This window comes from Manihot esculenta, chromosome 7 (assembly GCF_001659605.2).
Source record: "Manihot esculenta cultivar AM560-2 chromosome 7, M.esculenta_v8, whole genome shotgun sequence".
Classification (NCBI taxonomy): Eukaryota; Viridiplantae; Streptophyta; class Magnoliopsida; order Malpighiales; family Euphorbiaceae; genus Manihot; species Manihot esculenta.
Window position 1 is genome coordinate 5,138,094 of NC_035167.2, and position 27,821 is coordinate 5,165,914.

At 35.8% G+C, this 27,821-nt stretch overlaps 2 protein-coding genes and 1 pseudogene across 9 annotated transcripts; 1 reads left to right on the forward strand and 2 right to left on the reverse strand.

The window, feature by feature from the left end:
* Positions 1–26,831, reverse strand: LOC110619481 (putative disease resistance protein RGA4). 8 transcript variants are annotated; one of them, XM_043958196.1, is made up of 9 exons: positions 23,696–26,831; positions 23,544–23,615; positions 23,322–23,426; positions 23,133–23,224; positions 22,949–23,020; positions 947–1,066; positions 667–840; positions 538–602; positions 1–442 (listed from the first exon to the last, which is right to left on the reverse strand). In XM_043958196.1, exons 1-2 carry the CDS (start codon positions 26,822–26,824, stop codon positions 23,601–23,603), a joined length of 3,144 nt encoding a protein of 1,047 aa, XP_043814131.1. In that variant the 5' UTR covers positions 26,825–26,831; the 3' UTR covers positions 1–442; positions 538–602; positions 667–840; positions 947–1,066; positions 22,949–23,020; positions 23,133–23,224; positions 23,322–23,426; positions 23,544–23,600. The 8 variants fall into 8 exon arrangements, with proteins under 8 accessions (XP_043814131.1, XP_021618656.1, XP_043814132.1 ...); XM_021762964.2 differs by lacking the exons at positions 667–840; positions 947–1,066 and adding exons at positions 22,365–22,538; positions 22,645–22,764; XM_021762962.2 differs by lacking the exons at positions 1–442; positions 538–602; positions 667–840; positions 947–1,066 and adding exons at positions 21,698–22,140; positions 22,236–22,300; positions 22,365–22,538; positions 22,645–22,764.
* Positions 7,161–13,650, reverse strand: LOC110619480 (E3 ubiquitin-protein ligase UPL5). The gene is made up of 4 exons (XM_021762959.2): positions 13,262–13,650; positions 9,799–11,293; positions 8,570–9,000; positions 7,161–8,237 (listed from the first exon to the last, which is right to left on the reverse strand). The coding sequence occupies exons 1-4, from the start codon at positions 13,562–13,564 to the stop codon at positions 7,413–7,415; spliced, it is 3,054 nt and encodes a 1,017-aa protein (XP_021618651.1). The 5' UTR covers positions 13,565–13,650; the 3' UTR covers positions 7,161–7,412.
* LOC110619486 lies at positions 14,838–21,400 on the forward strand (annotated as a pseudogene).
* Positions 26,832–27,821: the final 990 nt, after the last annotated feature.

Consider the following 27,821-nt stretch of genomic DNA (forward strand, 5'->3'; position numbering starts at 1 on the left):
TTCTCAGGAAAAAAGGGAAAATAATGTTATTTGCATTGAATGAACAAATGATTAGCTTAGTAGCAAAACTACTTAAAATCAGAGAAATTAGAAATAAAAAAGCAGCACAACATGAGTCTGGGCATTGCATGTTGCATGATCGAAACAGAGGTCTTGAGCGAGAATCTAGATCCTGAAATACGCAGGCCTGCAAAAAGTCATTCGAAGAAGTGTGCAAAACTCCCATCATTAAGCTTTCATTTCTGCTTCCCGCTCAGCAGGATTACTATGTACTGAGTTGTTTTCTGAACTGTGACAGATAGGAAACTTGTCCCGGTGAGTTTTTATTCCGGGATGTCAAGGGCACAATGCGCAGCTTAGTGAATCTCCATCATCTTTGCCACAGGTGTAAGTTATGAAGATAGTTGCTAGATGGAGGATTTTCACACTAGTGATTTAGCATCTGTTTCAAGCCAGAATCATCATTAAATCACAGATTTGCTTTACAAGCAATAACTAGGGGGATTTCATATTACAAGTAGAGTCTTTATAACCTACTGAATCGCTTATTTGCGAAGACAGAAGAAAAGGAGAGCTCACGTTTTGTTTTTACTGCACAAATACTGCATATGGAATCTGAGTGAGAAGTTACTCCCTAAAAATTTCAAAAGTGTTTTTGAGAGGTACCTTTGCGCGAATCTTCTGGCAACAGACTCAAAGAAGTCATCCAATAAGTAGAAATTCATCTATGGAAGGCCACACACATGAATAGCAGTTCTTTCAAGGCGAATTATGCCAAGCCAATCAAGGAATTGCTGCCATGGCATGTAGTTGTGTTTTCTTAAAGTGTTCGAGTAACTTCTGCACAAGGAATCAAATTAATCTTTAAATCCGTGAAATTAAAAAGGATGCAGAATTACAAAACTAATAATAAGAACAATAATAATAAGATGGATAGAAGCATGACCAGCCAATGCATGATTTCGGCAAGCCTTTGCTTTGGTTCACCACTTCCCAATGTAGTAAGAATTTCAACAGCATCCCAGAATTTCAATAGCATCCCAATGATAACTCATACTTAATGAGCCTTGATGGAGAAATGAAAGTCCAGTTAAAATTATTCAAAATGCATATCCACTCGCCAAGAACATATGCACCCAGAAATCTCCTTAAATAAATAAGGTTTTAACAAGGTGAATGCTTTGCTTTTTTCTTTTTTTTTGGGAAGAACTTCAAAGTAAACAAAGGTAAGACTATTGGGTTTCGATGTTTACCTTGTGTGGGAGAAATATAATGTTTACACAGAAATCACATTTTGTTTTCAGAATAAATGGATTTTTCCACCTCTGCATTTGACATTGAAAAAACTTGAATAAATACCAAATAATTAAGAAATGCTGCTGATTTAATTTACAAAGGAATGGTGCCTGTGAAGAGAAATTGACATATGGCAATCACCTTCAGCACAATCAATTCTCATCCTAAGTTAGAAGACTAATCAAACTAATTGCAGCAATAACATCTTTTCCACGACGTCTACTAACTTCTGCACATAGAGTCAAAATTAATCCGTTATATCCATGAAAAGAATGAAGGCAGAATTACATTAAAAAATGAATAAAAATGATGGTTAAAAGAATGACCTGCCAATGCATTTAAAATCTCTTTGAATTTGTTTCCCACATCCCAATTTATTAGAATTTCAGGTGAGTAAAAAAGAAATAAATGATTCCTCTAGCTCGATGAGCCTGTACATGTGGGAAAAAAGTGTTAAAATATTATCATAAAGCAAATAAATTCTCAATTATAAAAAAAAAAAATAAAAGAAAAAAAAGGTACTCTGTATATTGATCTTGATTGTAAAGAAATAATGACAAAAGGATACTTACGAACTCAAAGGTAATACACTGCTCATTTTGGAAGAAACACATCCAACACTTCAAAACTTATCCTTCATTGATCTGTGTAAATAGAATCATAGAGTGAAGATTTTCTCATGTAAGTTTAATTTGCAAATTGGACAGAAAAAGGACCAACTTACCGAAGCTTCATCATCCAGTAGATAGCGGCCCTCTCTTTGAATTCTTTGGTCATCAACTTCAATATTTGGGATGTGAGAAATGAAAGCCCAATCCGCACCCTTTCTATTTCCACATGTTTCCTTCAATTGGGGACAGTCATTGATATTCAATTCTCGTAACGAGGTGAGGGAACGCATCTCTTGAGGCAGACACTTTATTGCCGGACAATACACAATGGTTAGATTTTGAAGACAAGTGAGATTCCGCAGTCCATCTGGAGGTAGAGATTCGAGCTCTTTAATGTCCATAATGCAAAGGTTCTTCAATTTAGAGAGAGGAGGAATGATTGAGGAAGAAGAAGAGATTGATGGTGTGAATATTTGGTGCACAAGTTGTGGGCTTGCGTGCAGCAATTCTAGTGAATCATCGAGAGATGGAAACTGAGGGATGGAGGTCAAATTAGGGCAGACCTCACAAGAGAAATATGAAAGACAAGGAAATTGGAGTAGCTCAAGAGCTGTCGAATCATCCCTCTTCTTCTGCCATCCTTTAAGCTTAGGACAAAGATATAGCTTGAGAGTCTTTAGGGATGGAAAGAATGATGTTGGTTGTCCCTCAATCTCCATGTATTTTAAATCATCTACTCTCGAAATCTCTAGATATTGAAGAGAAGGGATTTGATCCATTGGTGGGAGATGCTGATATCTCTTGCAATCGCATATAGAGAGATAGACAAGATTCGTGAGGGAAGAGAACCAACTTGGGAACCTGCTGCCTCCATAGCCAAGCACACGTAACTCTTTAAGATTGGGATGTGGTTGGAGATTTTGGAATGCCATTTCATCTCTATCAACATTTGAATGTTCCCAACTCTCCTCCCAACGTAATTCCAATGATTGAAGGAAACTTAATAGTCAACAGTACTCACTGTTCGTGTCAGCTTGCGATGTGTGTCAAAGGGTGAAGCTAGAGCACCAGAAGCCGGCGGGAATGCTTAACCCACTGCCGATTCCAGAGTGGAAATGGGAGAATATCGCTATGGACTTCATAGTGGGGTTACCGGCAACGTCCAACAGATTGGACTCCATATGGGTGATTGTGGACAGACTCACCAAATCTGCTCACTTCATCCCTGTCAGGAGTGGCTATTCTGTGGATAAGCTGGCGCAGGTGTATGTGGATGAGATTGTCAAGCTGCATGGGGTTCCTGTTTCTACAGTGTCTGATAGAGGGCCCCAGTTCACCTCCAGATTTTGGCGGAGTCTGCAGAGTGCTATGGGTACCAGATTGGATTTCAGTACTGCTTTCCATCCACAGACTGACGGACAGTCAGAGAGGACCATCCAGACGATAGAGGACATGCTCAGAATGTGTGTGCTAGATTTTGGCGGTTCTTAGAGGCAGCATCTACCCTTGGTGGAGTTTGCCTACAATAACAGCTATCATGCTAGCATAGGGATGGCCACATATGAAGCTTTGTATGGGAAGAAGTGCAGATCTCCTATCTGCTGGGAAGAAGTGGGAGAAAGGACTCTTGCGGGTCCGGAGTTAGTAGAGCTTACCAGCAGGGTAGTGCCCATAATCAGAGAGAGGATCAAGACTGCTGCTAGCCGGCAGAAGAGTTATGCAGATATCCGCAGAAGACAGCTAGAGTTTCAGGAGGGGGATTTGGTTTTGCTCAAGGTGTCTCCTATGAAAGGGGTGGTTCGTTTTGGAAAGAAGGGTAAGTTAGCTCCACGGTATATCGGTCCTTTTGAGGTTCTCCAGAGGGTCGGAAATGTATCGTACAAGCTGGACTTGAGGTTCTAGATCACTGTGGTCTGTGGCTCGTATGCAACCCAAATTTCTAGTTGACACCTGCAGAGACTCAAAGAAGATAGAAAACAAATTAGAGTAATTCAAATTTAAGTTGATTTCTTTTGTTTTTTTAATTAATCCTTTGCCTGAGATCTTTCATCCGATTGACTAAGAATTATCGGCAAAACCAACGAGAATGATAAAAAAGGCCTTCAGTGAGTACTGTTGACTATTAAGTTTCAGAAATTGGGAACATTGTTGCCTTGATTCACTTGTGTTCTCTCAGAAGAATTAAATCCAAGATGTAAATTCCCCTTCAGTACTAAGTTAAGATCTTCCACTTCCATTCCCTTGTAAGTTAGGAGTTTGACAATTGATTTTCCAAAAACACTATCAAAACCTTTTCTGAAAAAGGATATTCCTTCAGAAATAGAGTTGAGGAAGTCATCCAGAATTTCATTATTCTTGGCATTCTTATTGTAAAAGGATCGATATGCATCTCTTACATCTTCTATAGAAATATCCTTTCCAGCCAGTTGCAAAAGAAACACACGATGAAAGGCAACACCTACTTGCACTTCATGCATCAATGCCAATGCAATCACCTTACCAGAAAATTCAAAACAGTCGTAATGCAAGGGTTCCAACTTCAATTCTGCATATATAATGAATTAAAAAATAATGGATCGTTACTCTATAATTTCTCTTTTCTACTCCTTCCTTCTTATATTCTTTAACATATAAACATATCTATATTAGGCATATATCAATCATTTCTCAAGAAAAGAGAAAATCAGGTAAAGTAATATATTATTATGGATGCCACTGACAACAAATTAAGATCAAATTAAAAAGGTAGGATAGTGCCTGCAAGTTGATCCAAATGAGCGTCCAACTGCTTATGAGCTTTTGGATCATCCATTTGTGAAGGATAGTGGCTTTTAGCATCTTTTTTCAAATTTAGTGAACTCCCTGAAGTTTCTTCTTTAGCCTTAATTGTGTGAACATACACCTCTCATATTGCTTTCTAAGAGAAAAAGAAAGTCTAGTTAGGTCGTTTATGAACTTGCAATGAGTCAAAATCATTTTGTAACATCATATTTTAAGTTTGGTACGTGTATGCTGTGTTTTGAGTTGTAGCTGTTGATTCTCCTATGCTGCGTTTGTAAAAGACCGTTAGTCCTCAATTTTGTTTGTAATGAGTTTTTTCGTTCTCTCGCCTCAAATACACGACACATCGGACTTAACCGCTCATTTATCCAATGTGAATTATCTTCAATTATATATACTGTTTTTGGATTAAAATGATGAAAAGCAGTCATGAATCTATGCAAACGACTGTATGATTCATATTTATCCCTCACTTCGACTTGTAGGGTAGCAATTTTTATATATGGCTCCTGTTCAATTAATGCAAATATAAATGAACAAATAAAATTTTCATCCAATTGGTTATGGTTTTTTGTCAACTGAGAATTTGTGCATGTGTGCAACTCACTGTATCTCGTAATTTTCCATATATCCTCCCCTTCTTTTTTGGATGTTTGAAGCCTCCATGCACACCCACTTTCTTTGTCTTTACACTTTATAGAATAAGTCTTCTCTCTTGTTGCATGATAACAAAATTGATGATGATATTTTTTTGCAGCCGCAGCCACTGCATCTCTTGAAAAAATATCATCCAAACTGAAAATTCTTTAGAAGGATCCCAAAAGGAACGACCTTCTGGCCTATCATAAGGATCCACTCTCAGCAAATCGAAGTCTATTTCTGCGTATGGGGGATGATGAACAACAGACACAATAGGATTAGGAAATTGTGTGTTGTAATATCGAGACTCACTCCCACTATCTTCCTGACCATTATCATCCTCATCATCCTCAGAAGACATCCATGAATCATCGTCATCGTCATCCTCGTTGTCATTCTCTACTGCATCAGATAAATTAATTGATGGCCCTGTAAGACTTTTAGATAAACCATAATCATCAACTACATTTTGCTCTTCACATGAATCATCATTTGATTCCACAGCAGTTTCAGATTGACCAATATCAGCATCCTCATTTGTAGTATCAACACAACGAAGTATCTTAACATATATTTCTATACCAAGTATACCACCAATTTGATACAAGTAATTAAACATACTAGATACATCATCTTCACCCCATATCTCCATACATTAAATTTTAAGGATCCATCCACAATTGTAGACTTTCTAAAACTAATTGTCTATAAATTCATTATTCTCGGATAATCCAATTGCACAAGCAATTTTACCGACCAATTGATTAAAACTTATCTGTATACCCATTGGAATAATCTTTGAAAAACCTCCATCATAATCGTAACCATTACAACTATTTATAATATTATCATCCCAATGAATATTAGTATATACAGGAACTGTCATTTCTCTGATAAAAAAAAATAGAATAATAAATAATTTGATCTCAATTTACTATATACATAAAAAAAATAAAAATTTAGAATATAAAATATTTAAAACTTACCTGCGTTTCTCTTTTTGTAGTCGAATCGATAAGAGTAGATATAATAATTTTGTGAAATTTGTAGAGGAGAATAAATAGTTTATAGAACGCAATTTGTTGAGATATAATGCAGATTTTGAGTAATTTATAGAGTAGTGGGTGAGATAATTTATAGAGAGATCGGAAAGGGGCGAGCTAAAGTGATTTATAGAGTGGTGAGTGGGATCATTTATAGAGAGGTGTGGGAGTAGTAGCCGTTGGCTAGTTCGGCAGTGATGGTGCCGAACTAGCCGTTGCCGAACTTATTGCTCCGTACATGTAGACAAAGAAGCCACGGACTGCACAGGAGGAATTAATTGTACAAGAATTTGTTCCACACCATCACTGCCGAACAAATTTCTGTGCAATGAACCTGCATGCATGCAGAGCCGTGCATGCATGTGCCCTGCAGGCACTGCATACACGGCTCTGCATGCATGCAGGTGCATGCATGCACGGTCCTGCAGGTTCAGCTCTTCGGCACTATAAGTGCCGAAGAGTTTTCTTCTTGTGCGTGTTCGGCACCTTGTGTGCCGAACACGTCATGCTGGCAGCCACGGGAGCAGATTACACTGCTCCGTGGCACGGATCAGCTTGTTCGACACCATGAGTGTCGAACAAGCTGAAAAACATCATGTTCGATACCTATAGTGTCGAATAATAGGAAGTTTGTACAGCCATATCTTTTAGTGTACCATAGACACAAAGTGAGCAATTTGAACAATTTTAGAATTTCAATTCAAATGTGTATATATTTTCTTGTTTTATTTCTTCCAAAAATCTGCAAATGATGTTTTATTGTTCTTTTTCTAAACAAATCATGTGACCATATTGTAATAATTTTGTTCATTTAATTTGTACAACACAGAAACAATCTTTTACAAACACAGCACAGAAGAATGAAGCACAACATACACCAACCTTAAAACATGATGTTACAAAATGAGCGATTCACTGCAAGTTCATGAATAAATCTGCTACCTTTTTTTTTTTTTTCTGAAGGAAGTAAACGTGAACAAAAGCTCATAAAACATTGAACATTTGTTCACACCATTCAAGCTGAAAAGAAATTTGAGAAATGCTAACAGCCAGAATCCTTCACAAACAGATGATTCAAAAGCTGAGAAGCAGTAGGACGCTTTTTTGGATCAACTTGCAGGCACTTCATGATAAAATCTCGCGCATTCTCTGACAGAGAATAATTAGGAAGATGATTTCGAAGTGTCCCTTTTTCAACCTCCAATTCTAGATTTGCATCCCAATCATTCACATGAGAGTATGGATAATTCCCAGTTAACATCTCCAAGACAGTGCAGCCAAGGCTCCAAATATCAGCTTCAACTCCATACTCTTTGTCCTTTTTCATAACCTCTGGAGCTATCCAGTCTATTGTCCCATGGCGAGACTTCAAAAGAGGAACTAATTCTGTCACTTTTGCCAATCCAAAATCTGTAATTTTCACGCATCCTTTCTCATCCACTAATATATTTGCACATTTGATGTCTCTGTGAACTACCTTTCGCTCATGGAGATACTTCAAACCTTCTAGTATCTGGTTGGTGTAGTAGGAGACTTGGGAGTCTTTCAATTTAAAACTTTTATATACTTGTCGGAGGGAACCTGTGCTTACAAGCTCAAGAAAAATATAGACCCCTGACTTATCCTCCTCAGTACCATAGTATTTGACTATATTTGGATGACGTAATTGACACAATAAATTAACTTCTTGCTGAATTCTGTCAATTTCTTGCTTAATTTTGTCTTTGATTCGTATTTTCTTTACCGCGAAAAAGAAACCACCATCTGCATATCCCTTGTACACGTTTCCAGAAATCCCTCCTCCCAGAGTCTTCTTACGGTCCATTCGCCACTCTGACTTGTTAATATTAAGTCCTTGTCTATTAATCTGCAAGTTATTCAATATATTTTCAACATTAAAAATTAATAGAATTGCAGTAGTACTCCTGGTTATGCTAATAAATCTCACAAGATTTCTTCTAAAATATTTGCAATACCTGCAGTAAAATCGTGAAATTGCTAAAAGGTCATAGAAAAAAAGTCCAGGAACCTACATGATTGCTTTAGAAAGACGACAAAACAAGCAATTTATTAACAAAGAAGATTTCAGCAACTCATGTATTGTATTTGAAATTAGTCTTCGTAGCTGGATAAGTACTGAAAACATATAGGAAACAACAGTTATGTTATGATAACACTGAAATTTTTGTAAGCGCGTACCTTCAGGAACTGAGACATCAGAGGATCACTCGCATGTGTTATCTCTCCAGAAATAAATTCAAGATTTAATTTTCCCTTTAGCACCAGGTTAAGATCTTCAAGTTCTATGCCCTTGAAAGATAGCAGTTGGACGATTGATTTTCCAAAAACACTATCAAAGCCTTTTCTGAAAAAGGATATTTGTTCAGAGATAGAGTTGACTAAGTCATTCCGAATTTGATCATCATCAAGAAAACATTCCTTGGCCTTCTTATTGTAAAAAGAAGGATATGCATCTTTTACATCTCCTATAGAAATATCCTTTTCCGCCAGTTGAAAAAGAAACATACGGTGAAAGGCAACACCTATTTGTAGTTCATGCATCACTGCCAATGCAATCACCTTGCCAGAAAATTCAAAACAGTCGAAGTGCAATGGTTCCAGCTTCAGTTCTGCATATATAACATATGACCAAAAACGGAAAAAGAAAAACTATACTTAAAACGGGATATTAATAAATTTAAGATAAAAAGGATTTTTATGGCATATTTCTCGTATTAAATGTATTTTTATTGGTTTACATTATGATTAAATTTAAAAAATTTGCAGTTTTTTTTAATATGGAAAAAATGTAAAATCTAGAAAAAAAAATAATCGGAATTAGTAGTCTTAGAATCTATTTGTACAAAAATAAAAGATAGATTTAATTTTTCGAGTGATCTGATCATGCGGGGTAGTACAAGAATATTCACCTGTTGTCCATCGACTACGCCCTTCAGCCTGATCTTAGGCCTTGACTCACTTTTCGTGGACGAACCTTGCGGAGGAACCCTTATATCACATGTTTCGTGAATTTACATATAATTTAGGTAAAAGTCAGAGATGACAACTTATTAGTAAAACTTTTTATTGTACATATTAATAAATATAAATAATCTTTTTATTATGCATTTTGCGTCGAATGTGTACGGTCAATTTATGCCATCATCTATTAACTATCTGTCATACCCTAAATACTTTCATATCTTATTGTTTTAATACCTAATCGTATTGTCTCACATGTACATAGCTAGCCGAAAGGAATGAGAAGAAAAACTTAAAAATCTTATGCCAAGTCCAATATTGTATGCTACATGTCGTAAATTAATTATATGATGAAGTTGTGACATAAGGGTTATATCAATCATTTATCAAGGGGAAAAAAAAAATAGGAGAAGCAATAATTACGGATGCTATTCATAGGATCTTACCAGGATTAGGGTAGAACTTCGTAGGATCATTTGGGCACGCCAAGAAAAGCAGATTTTGCGGTTTGAATATAACTTGGCATAACTTGTATAACCAATCCTGCAACTTTTTAGGACTGGTGAGCTTCTTATTTTTCAATGCTTCAAACATCTCTTCGTCCAGAAATCTAGACCAGTGAATGAGTGGCTTGTAGAACTCTGCATCAAGTAATTTTTCCTCGGGGATCATCATCATGGTGACTAAGTGCATCCTGGATTCAGAATCAATCACATCATTGTGCTCAAGCAGCCAGTGATAATCATCTTCTCTAGTAGTTGTTTCAAGTATCAGTCGTAATGAACTCTGCTGCCTCTTCAATAAAAGCCGAAACTGCTCCCTTTCACTCTCCCATAGTTGAGAAATGCTATTCAATTCTTTCAAAATGTCCAGATATAAATGCGAAACAGAACACAAACAACCACTTGTTTCGAATAGTTCTGCTGTTAATAGTAAACCATGAAGATGACCCTCCATGTCTGTAGACAGGTGATTGAATGCTTCTTTAGTTGGGACTGAAAACCATGTCAATGTTTCTTCATCGTCACCGTCTATATAGCCAATTGCATTGCGCACTACACATGAAAATGCCTGAAATTCACCAAAAAGAAATTTCAATGAATCAATGTGTGAACTTGGATTTGATACGCGGATCTGAACCAAACCCTTGCATAATGTGCTTGTCATCTCATAAAGGAAAGAACAAATTGTCAGCACTGTTTCTGGCTCCTCAAAGAGTTTGATCTTAAATCTACTTCTTTCCACCAACTGTTTGAGAGAAGTCCGACATGACTGATACAGAGGATCTTCATTAGTTACTTGATGTCGAAGTAATTTACAGAATTCTAAAGCCAATAGTCTACATTCTGGAAGAAAATCATCTGGACGATTCAATAAATAATGCATGGAAGACAATATCAAAGCTCTAGCATAGGCTTTCTGTTGTTTAATTCTTGACCTGTAAAACATAACCAAAGTCGCAGGGACAGAATACGCAATCAGAAGAAGCTCTGATTGCTCGTTTCTTTCAGGTGCCAACAGTGCAAACATCTTATGCGCTAGTGGACAGTAATCTATCCGCGAGACAGATTTCTCTCGGTACATTCGACAAATGGTCGAACTGATTTGGTGGATCATTTGAAAAAGTTCCGATTCGCCGTCGAGTTCAACCACCAATTTGAGCCAAGCTTTGTTTTGAATTGAGCAGTCTTCAAGCGTCTTATTCCACTCTAGCTTCTCACCTTTGTAATATAATTTCTGTTGCGTAACTGGAATTTTGGAGATCACCAGGATTTTCTGCTGGATAAATTGTACTTCAAAATTGGATTTCACAAGAATTTTTATAGGTTTACGTTTCGGCATTCTGACAAATAAATGAAAGGAATTGGATTCACTATTCGCCATCAGCTCTAGATCACTGTGGTCTGTGGCTCGTATGCAACCCAAATTTCTAGTTGACACCTGCAGAGACTCAAAGAAGATAGAAAACAAATTAGAGTAATTCAAATTTAAGTTGATTTCTTTTGTTTTTTTAATTAATCCTTTGCCTGAGATCTTTCATCCGATTGACTAAGAATTATCGGCAAAACCAACGAGAATGATAAAAAAGGCCTTCAGTGAGTACTGTTGACTATTAACTCTTCAGTGAGTACTGTTGACTATTAAGTTTCCAACATCCTTTGAGGAAATATGCCCTTTTGCCACTACGAACAGTGACAACGTCTGAAGTGAACTCAACTGCCCAAGCCCACGTGGCATATGAGTCAAAGAGAAACAACCTTGACAATACAAATGCCTAAGATTCACAAGCTTTTTAATATCTTTAGGCAATTCTTTGAGGTTGTAACAAGAAGAGACATTTAATACTTGTAAATTCAGCAAATCCGTAATAGAATTTGGAAGTGCTATAAGACTCTCTATATTAGAAACATTAAGATATCTTAAATATTTTAGCATTTTTATAGAGCTATCCATCATATTTATTCCACATGAATACATCCTAAATACACGCAAAAATTTTAAATTATGCAAAAATTTTAAATTTTTATGAATAAATAGCCAATCATGATCATGTTTCCTAAGCAGACCATGATCATGTTTCCTATTCAGAAATAACGATCGTATTCTTTTTGCGTTATTAAGAATTTCTTGTGGTGCAACATCAAAATTCAACGCTACATGATGGGTTTTCTCATCAATATTTGGTGCATCAGAATTTATCAGCTGAATTCTCTTTCCACCCACTGTGGTTGCGAGATCGTGCATTAAATCATGCATTTTACAGCTTTCAACATTTCCACATCTATCTCTTTCCACCTCTTGAAAAAATGACCTCCACCACAGTTTCATAAAATATTCAAGCCCAATATCTTCAAGACAATCACTCGTACTTGGTGACTCAATAAACCCTTGTGCAATCCAAAGATGGATTAATATTTTCACATTAATCACAGAATCTTTTAGATATATTGCGCAATATGCAAAACAATGCTTCAAATGTGATGGGAGATGATCATAACTTAGCTTCAGTGTTGGCATAATATCATTACCATCTTGACTTATTCTTGAGAGTTCTTTTGTTAAAAAGGGCAGCCACTCAGTTTGTGGATTTTTCGCATACAAGAGACTTGCAATAGTTTTTATTGCAAGAGGAACTCCACGACATTTCTTCAAAATCTCCTTTCCCATCTCTCTTACATTTGCATGTTTTGGCTCCTGCCCCTCAAGTGCTACATGCAAAAACAAAGACCAAGACTCATCCGGAGACAACCCTTCCAAAACATGTGGTGCCATTGTGCTAGACATATCTGCCACCTTTTTAGAGCGAGTGGTTATTAATATCTTACTTCCACTAGAGCCACCCACTAATAATCTCTTTAAATTCTCCCATTTTTCTCTATTCTCATTCCACACATCATCTAGAACAAGCAGATATTTCTTCCCACTAATAATTTTTTCCAGTCTAGACTTCAATGCTTCTAACCCAAGATCTTCCGATCTATTCCCTGTTGCAGACTCTAGAATCTTTCCAACAGTCATTTTCACATCAAAAGGTTCTGAAACACACACCCATATTCTTGGCTCAAATGAATTCTTAATCAATTCATCATTGAATATGATTTGAGCAAGAGTGGTCTTCCCTAATCCTCCAATTCCAACAATTGAGAGGACTGAAACACACTCTTCACCATTGGAAGACAATACAAGTTCTGTAATTGCCTTTTTGTCACCCTCTCTCCCAATAATCACTTCAGGTAAAGAGGACGTAGTTTGATCCCTCCATACAATACTCTCCTGATCAGTACGAACCTCTAAATTAAATTTTCTGTCAGCTTCAATATCAGCTAGCCTCTCCCTAATCGCCTTAACTTTATGACCCATTTTAAAACCATAAACAAGTTGATTTGAAGACGAAAAGAAGAGACTTACCTCCTTTGTCATTCTATTTCCAGTCATCACTCGGCGCCTTAGAGCTTCTGTGGCGAAGTCATCTACCAAGTCATCAGCATCATAAACAACTTCTTCTAGCCTCTCAAGCCAGCCTTTCACTTGACGGTTAAGTTTCTGCTGCTCCTCAGCATCCAGAAGAACGTTGCGAATACTAGAAACTGTGGCCTCAAGTTTCTTAAGCTCACCTTTGACGCCCCACCACAATCCGATCTCATGAAGGGCTCGAGAACCCAGCTTGGTAATGATATCTCTGACAACGTTAGAGAGAACTCCGTCGGCCATTTTGGGTGTTTTGGTTTGGTTGTAAAAGGATGAAATGTTGCTGTGAAGAAGAAGATACCGACAACAAATGACTAATTTAAAGAAAAAAAGAAGCGGAGGAAAAAGCATCTTCTAAATGATTATGTTCGGTCGGTCAGCTTTTTGGAGGGCCCCGGTTTGCTTTAATTTAAAAAGTAAAATATATTAACAAATTTATATATAGAATGAAAGTAAGTTATTTTTTTAAAAGTAATTTTATTTATTTATTAAAAAATATTTTTAATTAATTAAATTTTATGAGCGACTCAAACGTTAAAAAATATATAATATATTTTTAATATTGCTGAGTTTAGATTAATATCGTAGTTAAAATAAAAATTATGCTGTGATTGATATAGAAGTTTTCTGGGTCAAGTGTCAACTCTCAGTCCTTAAACTCTGCAGCATCTGTTTCTACTTAGTTTTCTAGATGTGCTATAATTAATCTAGCTTTCTATGACGTGTTTGGTTCCGTGTTTTCCTTCCATTATGTTTCATTGCAAACTTCTTGGTGGGTATTCTAGTCAAAATTATCCTTGCTTCTCCTTCTCCATGCATGATTTACTTCTCCATGCATGATTTAATTATATGTAATTATATCAAGTAATATTTTTAAGTTTATAATAAATTTTTTATTTTAAAATTAAAAATAGTATATATTAGCTCCATGCATGATTTAATTATATGTAATTATATCAAGTAATATTTTTAAGTTTATAATAAATTTTTTATTTTAAAATTAAAAATAGTATATATTAGTTAGATTTATGATTCTCCTTTATTATTATTATTTTTTATTTTATAATAATAAATTACATATTTAATTAATAATTTTTTATATTATTTTGAATCATAGAAAATAAAATATTATGATAGATTATCAATTAATAATTTAAAATTTAAAATTTAAAATCTAAAAATAAAAATATATATTAATAAGTTTATATTATTCTATATAACCGTAATATAAAATATTTTAATACTCCCACAGTGTGCAGCTAAACCGCTGGTTAAAAAGTATTTTTGAATCCTTCCTCTGTCTTAATCTCAGTCTTCTGGCAACGACAAAGCAGCAGCTTCCTACCAATTCCTTCAAACCCAAATCCTTCAAATGCGGGTCTTATTAATTCAGCTCTTTAGCCTCTGTTTTTGCAGTGTCGTCATCTGGGTTTCTACCGCCTCCAAATCCAGCTTTTCTACCTTCTGGGTCTGCCGGTATTTTGCTTGAATCGGCTTTTTGCTTCCGAGGTATTGGTGGCAGCTTCGTCATAGTAGCTAGTGGTTCCGCTTTTTATTTTATTTTATTTTGGATATCTTTTTGTAGACCATATTGTGATCTTATGTGAGAATGTTAAATAATTTACCAGTAGCTATCCAAATTTTAAGCAGGGGACTGTGACTTGCTGTAAATTACCTAGCCTTCAGCATATTTTTCAAAAAAAAAAAAAAATCTTTAGCTTCTACATTTGCAAATTCCTTGCTTTTCCATCTTTTTGCTTGCAAAGATCACACCTTTGTTAGAACTAATTCAAAGAAAAAATGAGTGGAGAAGGAAAGGTGGTCTGTGTCACAGGAGGGTCTGGTTACCTAGCATCCTGGCTAATCAAATTCTTGCTTCAAAGAGCCTACACTGTCAAAGCCACTGTTCGTAACCCAAGTAAATCCCTCCCTATCTGTCTCTTTGTTGCCTACAAGCTCAGTTGGGTCATTGATGAACCTTAATTTTTTTGAATGAGCTTCAGCTTTTTATTTCTGGGTTCTGGGTTTGTTTTTATACCGACTTTTGTTGTGACTGGGGATCTAATCTTTATGTTTTACTTATTGTTTTGACTTCATTTTATTCAATTTCATGGGGTATTTACTAGCTTATAGCATTTTTTGATGTGGTGTTGTTGATTACTGATAATTTTATATCCTGCAATTTGCTTGTTAAGAATGAATTGAATCAGCCCTCACTTCGATTGAGTAGCTAAATGACTTAACTTTTTTCGTCTATCATTATTTTGAACACAAACCAAGGACGAGGGAAAGAAAGCAAGGTTGATAATGTACTAGCATTTGAGTAAAATTTTACTAAACTGATGTGAAATCTTAAATTAGTTTTCTTGATTTAGTGTTTCTTTAACTTCCACTGTTCTCATTGGACTCATGCTTTCAGCTCTTTGAATCTGTATTCTGTACCCAGATGATCTGAAGAAAACTGCATACTTGCTTGCACTTGAGGGAGCAAAGGAAAGGCTTCAATTGCTCAAAGCTGATTTATTAGAAGGAGGATCTTTTGATGCTGCAGTTGATGGGTGTGAAGCTGTTTTCCACACAGCTTCCCCTGTATCTCTTCAAGCCAATGCGGATCCTCAGGTCCATCATCTTTGACAACCTTTTCACTGCCTTTATATGTCGATAGAGTTCCTCTGTTTAGCACCTAAACTGCAATTTCTGATTGTTCTGTTGTCATTTGGCATTACATTTTCTCGTATGTCTCTATAATAGCTCGTGCACTATCTGTGTCATTTGATTATGTTGACATAACTACTGCTTGATAGGTTTAGTGTCATATAAGATGTAACTGTTCGTTGTTGGCTATTTCGATGGTTCAGGTAGAACTAGTTGATCCTGCAGTGAAGGGAACACTTAATGTTCTTAGATCTTATGCAAAAGTTCCTTCTATCAAGAAAGTGATTATAACATCTTCATTTGCTTCTCTTCCATATAATGGAAAAAATTCTGGCCCCTGATGTAGTTGTTGATGAGACTTGGTTTTCTGATCCAGCTGTTTGTGCGGAACGGAAGGTTTGTCTTCTATTATAATGCTACTCATTATCTTATGACCCTGAAATTAGTTGCTTAACCCTCCGTTTGGAATCAAGAATTTGGCAAGAACAATTTAATTGATTTCTTTTCTAACAATTCTTTGGTTTAGAATGAGTAAATTCAATTTTTTTAACTTGAAAAATTGTCATTTTAAAAGAAGTATAATTCTTGCGTGATTTTGCAAGAATTCTTTGAAATTCTCTTCTTGCAAAATGAACCATGCCAAGCAAGGGATAAAAGGAGATGAAAATGTAGAATAATAATATTTGTTGTTGTATTTCATAATAAAAATTACAATCTATTTATATATAAAAGATAATATCTAAACAGGAAAGGAAATCAAGTCTATGATTGTAGAATCCTAAGATTAAGCAACTAACCCATCTATCAATATTTAATTGCTATATTAATATATTTACTTCCTATAATCTATAACACTCCCCCTCAAGTTAGAATGTAAATGTTAATCATGTCCAACTTGTTACATATATAATCAACTCGTCCCATACAACTTAGTAGACATCGAATTTGTGAACCCAACTTTTTCCAATAGTCGACGTACCTATAAAACTTCACAAACAGTTTTTGCCATTACTCGACATTCAGGTTCAGCACTAGAATGGGAGATTACATTTTCTCAGCTTGGTAAAACACTTTACACACATCATAAATACGAGAAATATTCCCTTTGCCAGAATATAGAAATTCCAAATATTCCATTAATTATTTAACAAATTCAGAGTGATTAATAAGACTAATCACTCAACTGTGAATAGAATTTTGAATCTGTGAATAGTATTCGTGAACAATATCCGATGAACAGTACTCGTGAACAGTACCGATAAATAATTCCCGTGAACAGTGCCCGATGAACAGAGTCCTAAATCTCCAAATGTTACCCTTTATGAGTAACTCGATGAATAATTCCCGTGAACAGTACCGATGAATAGAGCCCTAAGTCTCCGAATGTTACCCTTTATGGATAACCCAAATGAACAGAGTCCTAAATCTCTAAATATTACCCTTTATGAGTAACCCAAATGAACAAAACCCTAAATCTCTAAATGTTACCCTTTATGAATAACCCAAATGAATATAGCTCTAAGTCTCCAAACGTTACTCTGTATGAGTAACCCAAGTGAACAGAACCCTAAATCTCTAAACGTTACCCTTTATGAGTAATTCAAATGAATAGAGCCCTAAGTCTCCAAATGTTACCCTTATGAGTAACCTAAATAAACAGAACCCTAAGTTTCTAAACGTTACCCTTTATGAGTAACCCAAATGAACAGAGCCCTAAGTTTCCAAATGTTACCCTCTTATGGTTAACCCAAATAAACAGAGTCCTAAGTCTCTAAAAGTTACTCTTTATGGTAACCCAAATGAATAGTATCAAAAAGACACCTCCACCCAACACCCAAACGGTAAACGAACCACAAATCTGACAAGAGAGCTGCAAGACGACTTTGGCATCCTCTTTAGGTGAACGGTGAGAGACAAATATTATCCTAAATGGATAACACAAAAAAACAGGAGTCCTGAATCTCTAAAAATTTAAAACTTGACGAGAGAGAAAAAATATAATTCTCTACAAACATGGCTCTGATACCATGTAGAAACATAATATTTATTGTTGTATTTCATAATAAAAATTACAACCTATTTATATATAAAAGATGGTATCTAAACAGGAAGGAAAATCAAGTATATGATTATAGAACCCCTAAGATTAAGCAACTAACCCATCTATCAATATTTACTTGCTATATTAATATATTTACTTCCTATAATCTATAACAGAAAAAAAGGATAAATGACCATCATGGTTTGTCCTTGAGCACATCAATCTTGATTACTTCTAATTTAGCCATCCCCATTGGATGCTTGTGATGATACAATGAAATTTATCAACTTGATTTTATATCTTAAACTGTTTTGTTTATGAGATAATTTGGTCTTTTGTTTCTCCAGCTTTGGTATCAACTTGGGAAAACGTTAGCTCAGCAGGCTGCTTGGGAGTTTGCAAAAAACAACAGGATGAATTTGGTTACAATACATCCGGTGTTTGTCCTTGGTCCTCTTTTGCAGCCAACTATTAATAACTCTATCGAGATACTTTCCAACCTCATAAATGGTGTGCTCCAGCGACATGTCCATTTGATTACCAAATATCTTGAAACTTTAGCTCTAATTTGGTCACACAATATTACATATTTATTAGGGAACTGTAATATCCGGCGTCAGAATTTCAATTTTCCGATAGAATCTCCGTTGGAATTCGAAATCTCGAAACTAGAATTTTTAAAAGGGTAAAATAGGATTTCTATAAAAGGAATTTGAAGCAATTTTTAAAATGTGTAAAAAAAATTAGTTTTTAAGTCACCAAGATTCGGCCACTGAACCTTCAAGATTCGGCCACCGAACCTTCAAGATTCGGCCACCGAACCTTCAAGATTCGGCCACCGAACCTTCAAGATTCGGCCATTGAACCTTCGAGTTCGGCCGCCGAAGGTGGTATCTCCAGCCACCTATAAAAGGGGTTTTGCCCGAAATGGAGAAACCTTTTTCTCCATGGTAAGCCTCCTACTCTTTTTCTTCTCAAATTCTTCCTTTTCACAGTTTTCTTATGAGTTTTTTTACTTTAATTTTGAAGAATTGAGTTGGAATTTCAAGTTTTAGTGGTGGGATCTTTGGAGCTCATCCCTTCATCTCCTAAATTTTCTCTTGCTTGCTGTGGACTTTGTGTTCTTCAAGAGGTAAGCCATCCTCGCCTCTCTTCTCTTTTTTTTTTTTTTTTTTTTTTTTTTTTTTTTTTTTTTTTAAGTATTAAAGGATCCTTAGGTTGTTTCAAAGGTTTGACTATGCATGCAAGATCTCTTAGACTTTTTGAGTTTTAAGTTTGGATGTTGCGCCTCAATCCATGATCTATGTGTGCATGTTGAAGTTTGGGCTAGCTTTAAGTGCTTCTAGTATGTTGGGTTGTTTATGGTTGCTTTTTAACTTTTGCATGTATGTTTGGAAGCATTGGGAAGCTTTTTCATGGCTGTGAGTTTAAGGCAAAGTCGGGTTTTGCCTTGCTGGAGAACCCAGGTTCGGCCGCTGAACCTGCCTGTGGAAGCAGCCTTTTGGCCGCCTAACCTGCCCCTAAAGGTTTGACCTTTGAATCTGTGAGTGGACTTTAAGCCGTCGAACCTGTCACTGAAAGTGCCATGTCCAGCCTTTTTCGGCTTGTTTTCTACGTGTGTTCTTTTATGTTCTTAAGGGTTCCTTGGGGTAGTTTTAAGTGTTGTAAAAGTTATATTTGGTTTTTCATTTAGGTCCATCTGTGTAGGATCGAACTTGAGAGATCATAAAAGCTTGCAGTAAGATAACTATTTCAGAATTAGGTGTGCGTTAGCTAGAGGTGAGTAGAACTAAACTGAATTATTATTTTAAAGAAACCAAATATTTTAAGCATGCTCATATATCACGAATATCATGTATTTATATGATTAGAATGCTTTGCATTAGAATTCACGAATATGATGCATTGTATAATTTATTATTGTTGTTGATAAATGTTGGATGACCTACTAGCTCTCGAGTATGTTACGACGGATATGAAAAGACTAGAGCTTGCCTATTCTACGCTCTTGGCACTGTATAAGAGAAAGACCAGGGTTGCCCATTCTACGCTCTTGGCACTATGGATGTATTATCTTATGTTTAAGAGGAAGTTCTGAAGAGCACTCGTTGTGAGCCAGTCACTATTGGAATCTATAGAGGATCACTGGTGACAAGTCCATCTTGATATAAATTGTTTGTATTGTGACGCATTTATATGATCATATGTCTTATTAAACTGCTCTTTATGTTTTTGCTCACTAGACTTTTGTAGTTTATCCTTTTTCCTTAACTCCAGATTTGCAAGATCAGAGTTAGCTCAGGAGGTGGGCCGAGTTATTGGTATAGGCCAATGTAATAGCATAGCAATGGACATGTATTAATTTGCAGATTTAAATTGTGTTTTGCCTGAGTTTTCTTTATAATCCTTACTTTATAATTTTTTTATGTAAAAATTTTTAAGTATAAGTTATGTTTGAACTAAGCTTGAGGCATGTAATGTTGATCATACTGAAGCATTTGATGAGGATTCTAGTATGAATTTATGTTTACAGTTATGATACATGTGTAGGTCAAGTTTTGGTTATTGAAACAGAAGTGTTTTTATATGCTATGCTTGTGTGATTATGTATGGAATTATATCAGGTGTAACAAGATGTCTAGTAGGTTTGCTATGAGTTTCGGCGATCTTAAGTTGATTTAAACTCTAGCGCCGATAGTGGTCCAGTTTCCAGATCGTTACAGAAATTTTTGGATAGCAGGAGCTCAAGAGTATCCTGATGCATACTATAGATCCATCGATGTAAGAGATGTTGCGTATGCACACATTCAAGCTTTGGAGATTCCTTCAGCTAGTGGCAGATATTGTTTAATTGAAAGAGATGTCCACTTCTCTAAGGTTCTGAAGATTGTGCAGCAACATTATCCTACATTGCACCTTCCAAAAAAGTATGGTTTTTGTATATTTTTGCATGCTCATGTTGGACCAGCTATATGAATGGCTAAGATCTATAATATTTTGGATAACTGAGAAATAGTTGTTTTGAATGATTAATTTGATCATGGAATATCATCTGAGTTGCAGATGTGGATCCGGATTGAATTACTTAACAAAGTATGGGGTATCAAAGGAAAAGTAAAAACTTTGGGTATTGACTTCATTCCTTTGGAGGTTAGTTTGAAGGACACTATTGAAAGCTTGAAGGAGAAGAGCTTCCTCAGTATTTGATTTTGGCTGTCGGATAAAAAGCAATGCAAATATTACATTGGCCTTTCAGGTTCATTGGCTTTAGCTTCCTATTGGTGCAAGATATTATTGCCCTTCAGGATTGTCTTTATTTGAAAAAAGTGGACCAATACAATTTGTAAAATTTATAACAATTTGTATACAACTATATATAAACATATTACATGCGTCACTTGTTTCACTGGTAGATGAAGTTCATTTCAGGTCTGATTTCTGAGGAAGTTGCTCTTTTTTTTATCTGATTTCATGTCTCATTCCAAAGAAGACACAAGAAAAAAAAAAGTGTAATCCACCAATTCAGATTTATTTCAGTCTTTTCAAAGTATATTCAGATTTCATAGCCAATTCATTTAATGCTGTATCTGATTTCTGGTTCTTGTGATACGCTCTTACAAAATTCATCTAAAATTCAGTGCTCTTACACATTCTGGAAACACAATTTATACAAAAACTGATTTCGCAGGGAAAAAAGGGAAAATAATGTTATTTGCATTGAATGAGCAAATGATTAGCATAGTAGCAAAACTACTTAAAATAAGAGAAATTAGAAACAAAAAAGCAGCACAGCATGAGTCGGGGCATTGCATGTTGGATGATCGAAACAGAGGTCTTGAGCGAGAATCTGGATCCTGAAATACGCAGGCCTGCAAAAAGTCATTCGAATAAGTGTGCAAAACTCCCATCATTCAGCTTTCATTTCTACTTCCGCTCAGCAGGATTACTATGTACTGAGTTGTTTTCTGAACTGTGACAGATAGGAAACTTATCCCGGTGAGTTTTTATTCCGGTATGTCAAGGGCACAATGCGCAGCTTAGTGAATCTCCATCATCTTTGCCACAGGCGTAAGTTATGAAGATAATAGCTAGATGGAGGATTTTCACAGTAGTGATTTAGCATCTGTTTCAAGCCAGAATCATCATTAAATCACAGATTTGCTTTACAAGCAATAACTAGGGGGATTTCATATTACAAGTAGAGTCTTTATAACTTACTGAATCGATTATTTTTGAAGACAGAAGAAGAGGAGAGCTCACGTTTTGTTTTTACTGCACAAATACTGCATATGGAATCTGAGTGAGAAGTTACTCTCTAAAAATTTCAAAAGTGTTTTTGAGAGGTACCTTTGCGTGAATCTTCTGGCAACAGACTCAAAGTAGTCATCCAATAAGTAGAAATTCTTCTATGGAAGGCCACACACATTAATAGCAGTTCTTTCAAGGCGAATTATGCCAAGCCAATCAAGGAATTGCTGCCATGGCATGTAGTTGTGGTTTCTTAATGTGTTCGAGTAACTTCTGCACAATGAATCAAATTAATCTTTAAATCCGTGAAATTAAAAGGGATGCAGAATTACAAAACTAATAATAATAACAATAATAATAAGATGGATAGAAGCATGACCTGCCAATGCATGATTTCGGCAAGCCTTTGCATTGGTTCACCACTTCCCAATGTATTAAGAATTTCAACAGCATCCCAGAATTTCAATAGCATACCAATGATAACTCATACTTGATGAGCCTTGATGGAGAAATGAAAGTCCAGTTAAAATTATTCAAAATGCATATTCACTCGCCAAGAACATATGCACCCAGAAATCTCCTTAAATAAGTAAGGTTTTAACAAGGTGAATGCTTTGCTTTTTCTTTTTTTGGGAAGAACTTCAAAGTAAGCAAAGGTAAGACTATTGGGTTTTGATGTTTACCTTGTGTGGGAGAAATATGATGTTTACCCAGAAATCACATTTTGTTTTCAGAATAAATGGTTTTTTCCACCTCTGCATTTGACAATGAAAAAACTTGAATAAATACCAAATAATTAAGATATGCTGCTGATTTAATTTACAAAGGAATGGTGCATGTGAAGAGAAATTGACATATGACAATCACCTTCAGCACAATCAATTCTCATCCTAATTTAGAAGACTAATTAATCAAACTAATTGCAGCAATAACATCTTTTCCACGACGTCTACTCACTTCTGCACATAGAGTCAAAATTAATCCGTTATATCCATGAAAAGAATGAAGGCAGAATTACATTAAAAAATGAATAAAAATGATGGTTAAAAGAATGACCTGCCACTGCATTTAAAATCTCTTTGAATTTGTTTCCCACATCCCAATTTATTAGAATTTCAGGTGAGTAAAAAACAAATAAATGATTCCTCTAGCTTGATGAGCCTGTATATTTGGGAAAAAAGTGTTAAAATATTATCATAAAGCAAATAAATTCTCAATTAAAAGGTACTCTGTATATTGATCTTGATTGTAAAGAAATAATGACAAAAGGATACTTACGAACTCAAAGGTAATACACTGCTCATTTTGGAAGAAACACATCCAACACTTCAAAACTTATCCTTCATTGATCTGTGTAAATAGAATCATAGAGTGAAGATTTTCTCATGTAAGTTTAATTTGCAAATTGGAGAGAAAAAGGACCAACTTACCGAAGCTTCATCATCCAGTAGATAGCGGCCCTCTCTTTGAATTCTTTGGTCATCAACTTCAATATTTGGGATGTGAGAAATGAAAGCCCAATCCGCACCCTTTCTATTTCCACATCTTTCCTTCAATTGGGGACAGTCATTGATATTCAATTCTCTTAACGAGGTGAGGGAACGCATCTCTTGAGGCAGACACTTTATTGCCGGACAAATCTCAATGGTTAGTCTTTGAAGACAAGTGAGATTCCGCAGTCCATCTGGAGGTAGAGATTCGAGCTCTTTAATGTCCCTAATCCGAAGGATCTTCAATTTAGAGAGAGGAGGAATGATTGAGGAAGAAGAAGAGATTGATGGTGTGAATATTTGGTGCACAAGTTGTGGGCTTGCGTACCGCAAAGATAGTGAATGATCGAGAGATGGAAACTGAGGAATGGAGGTCAAATTAGGGCAGTCCTCACAAACGAAATATGAAAGACAAGGAAATTGGAGTAGCTCAAGAGCTGTCGAATCATCCTCCTTCTTCTTCTGCCATCCTTTAAGCTTAGGACAACGATATAGCTCGAGAGTCTTTAGGGATGGAAAGAATGATGTTGGTTGTCCCTCAATCTCCATGTATTCTAAATCATCTACTCCCCAAATCTCTAGATATTGAAGAGAAGGGATTCGATCCATTGGTGGGAGATGCTGATATCTCTTGCAATTCCATATACAGAGATAGACAAGATTCGTGAGGGAAGAGAACCAACTTGGGAACCTCCTGCCTCCATAGTTAAGCACACGTAACTCTTTAAGATTGGGATGTGGTTGGAGATTTTGGAATGCCATTTCATCTCTATCAACATTTGAATCTTCCCAACTCTCCTCCCAACTTAATTTCAATGATTGAAGGAGTGGCTTCTCTTTCAAATTAACATTTACAATCTCATTATCCACACATCCGAGATTTCTAATTGCAAGACGTCCCCTCAAATTATTAAGCTTATTCAATTCATTTATTGTTCCAACATCCCTTGATGTAATATGCCCTTTTGCCACTACGAACAGTGACAACGTCTGAAGTGAAGGCAACTGCCCAAGCCCACTTGGCATATGAGTCAAAGAGTAACAACCTTCACAATATAAATGCCTAAGATTCACAAGCTTTTTAATATCTTTAGGCAATTCTTTGAGCTGGACACAATAAGAGACATCTAATACATGTAAATTCAGCAAATCTGTAATAGAATTTGAAAGAGCTTTAAGTCCCTGGTTATCGGCAATCTCAAGATATTTTAAATATTTTAGCATTTTTATAGAATTATCAACTCTTTTTATTTTATATAAATGCATTCTAAATACATGTAAAAATTTTAAATTTTTATAAATAAACAGTTGATCGTAATCATGTTCCTCAAACAAAATAAAGGATCGTAATTTTTTTGCGTTATTCAAAATTTTTTGTGGTGCAACATTCAAATTCAATGCTATATGATGGGTTTTCTCATCAATATTTGGTGCATCCGAATTTACTAGTTGAATCCTCGTTCCACCGACTGTGATTGCGAGATCGTGTATTAAATCATGCATTTTACAGTTTTTGACATTTCCACATCTATCTCTTTTCACCTCTTGAAAAAATGATCGCCACCACAGTTTCATAAAATATTCAAGTCCAATATCTTCAAGACAATCACTCGTACTTGATGACTCAATAAACCCTTGTGCAACCCAAAGATGGATTAATGTTTTCACATCAATTACATAATCTTTTGGATATATTGCGCAATATGCAAAACAATGCTTTAAATGTGATGGGAGATGATCATAGCTTAGTTTGAGTGTTGGCATAATATCATTACCATCTTGACTTATTCTTGAGAGTTCTTTTGTTAAAAAGGGTAGCCACTCAGTTTCTGGATTTTTCGCATACAAGAGACTTGCGATAGTTTTTATTGCAAGAGGAACTCCATGACATTTCTTCAAAATCTCCTTTCCCATCTCTCTTACATTTGCATGTTTTGGCTCCTGCCCCTCAAGTGCTACATGCAAAAACAAAGACCAAGACTCATCCGGAGACAACCCTTCCAAAACATGTGGTGCCATTGTGCTAGATATATCTGCCACCTTTTTAGAGCGAGTGGTTATTAATATCTTACTTCCACTAGAGCCACCCACTAATAATCTCTTTAAATTCTGCCATTTTTCTCTATTCTCATTCCACACATCATCTAGAACAAGCAGATATTTCTTCCCACTAATAATATTTTCCAGTCTAGACTTCAGTGCTTCTAACCCAAGATCTTCCGATCTATTCCCTGTTGCAGACTCTAGAATCTTTCCAACAGTCATTTTCACATCAAAAGGTTCTGAAACACACACCCATATTCTTGGCTCAAATGAATTCTTAATCAATTCATCATTCAATATGATTTGAGCAAGAGTGGTCTTCCCTAATCCTCCAATTCCAACAATTGAGAGGACTGAAACACACTCTTCACCATTGGAAGACAATACAAGTTCTGTAATTGCCTTTTTGTCACCCTCTCTCCCAATAACCACTTCAGGTAAAGAGGACGTAGTTTGATCCCTCCATACAATACTCTCCTGATCCGTACGAACCTCTAAATTAAATTTTCTGTCAGCTTCAATATCAGCTAGCCTCTCCCTAATCGCCTTAACTTTATGACCCATTTTAAAACCATAAACAAGTTGATTTGAAGACGAAAAGAAGAGACTTACCTCCTTTGTCATTCTATTTCCAGTCATCACTCGGCGCCTTAGAGCTTCTGTGGCGAAGTCATCTACCAAGTCATCAGCATCATAAACAACTTCTTCTAGCCTCTCAAGCCAGCCTTTCACTTGACGGTTAAGTTTCTGCTGCTCCTCAGCATCCAGAAGAACGTTGCGAATACTAGAAACTGTGGCCTCAAGTTTCTTAAGCTCACCTTTGAGGCCCCACCACAATCCGATCTCATGAAGGGCTCGAGAACCCAGCTTGGTAATGATATCTCCGACAACGTTAGAGAGAACTCCGTCGGCCATTTTGGGTGTTTTGGTTTGATTGTAAAAGGATGAAATGTTGCTGCTATGAAGAAGAAGACGGTGACAACAAATGACTAATTTAAAGAAAAAAAGAAGTGGAGGAAAAAGCATTCTTCTAAATGATTATCTTCGGTCGGTCAACTTTGGAGGGCGCTGGTTTGCTTTAATAAAAAGGAAAATATATTAACAAATTTACATATAGAAGGAAAGAAAGTTATTTTTTTAAAAATAATTTTAATTTTTATGAGAAAAATATTTTTTTAATTAAATTTTATGAGTGATTTAAATATTAAAAAATATAAAATATATTTTTAATATAGCTCAGGTTAGATCGGTGTTACCAGTCGAAATGAAACTGTATTGTGATTAGTTAGAATCTGTAATAGAGGAAATGTGAGGTAGTGGTACCTATGACAGTCACTCTAACACTCAAATCAATATTTTAAAAAATAGAAAAAATATAATGAATAACTAAGAGTTTGAGTAATATTAGAAATAACATACCTTTACCTTTGTAATAATTTTCTTTTTATACTGTAAAAAGATAGATATAAATATAATATTCCTGAGAATCCAGCAATGATGTGTTGGTGATTTCGCAATCATAGACGAAATAAGAATGTGCCTAGTAACAGTAACTCTATGCCAAGACTCGGCCTATCAGGGGAGGACTAGTTTTGATGATAATTCGGGTGTTAAAGTGTTTAGGTCTCCCTTTTCCGTAGCGGGACTGCATCTCCCACTTGTTAGCCTGTTTCATGGTGATAAATCATAACTTACTTTAGGTGGATGTTATGTAACATCAGAGGTCCCCCGCTGGTCTTCGACTTTTTACGTTCGAAGGTGGTCGTTTGCCTTTTCGATTTAGGACACGTGACATGATCTCGGTTGTGAGTGTTGTTTCACTTGCCTGTGGTCACCTTATCTTCTGTGTCGCATTTAAAGCCTTTTTGGCTATTTCACTGTATAACCATTCTTTCTTCTTTTTGGTTCACAACAATTTCTCATGGGAGAAAGGAGTGGGGTCCTTCTTCTTCTATTCTTTAGGGTAACCAAATTTGTATGGAGAATATCATCATGGTTTACCAAATCTGTGTGAAGAATACCA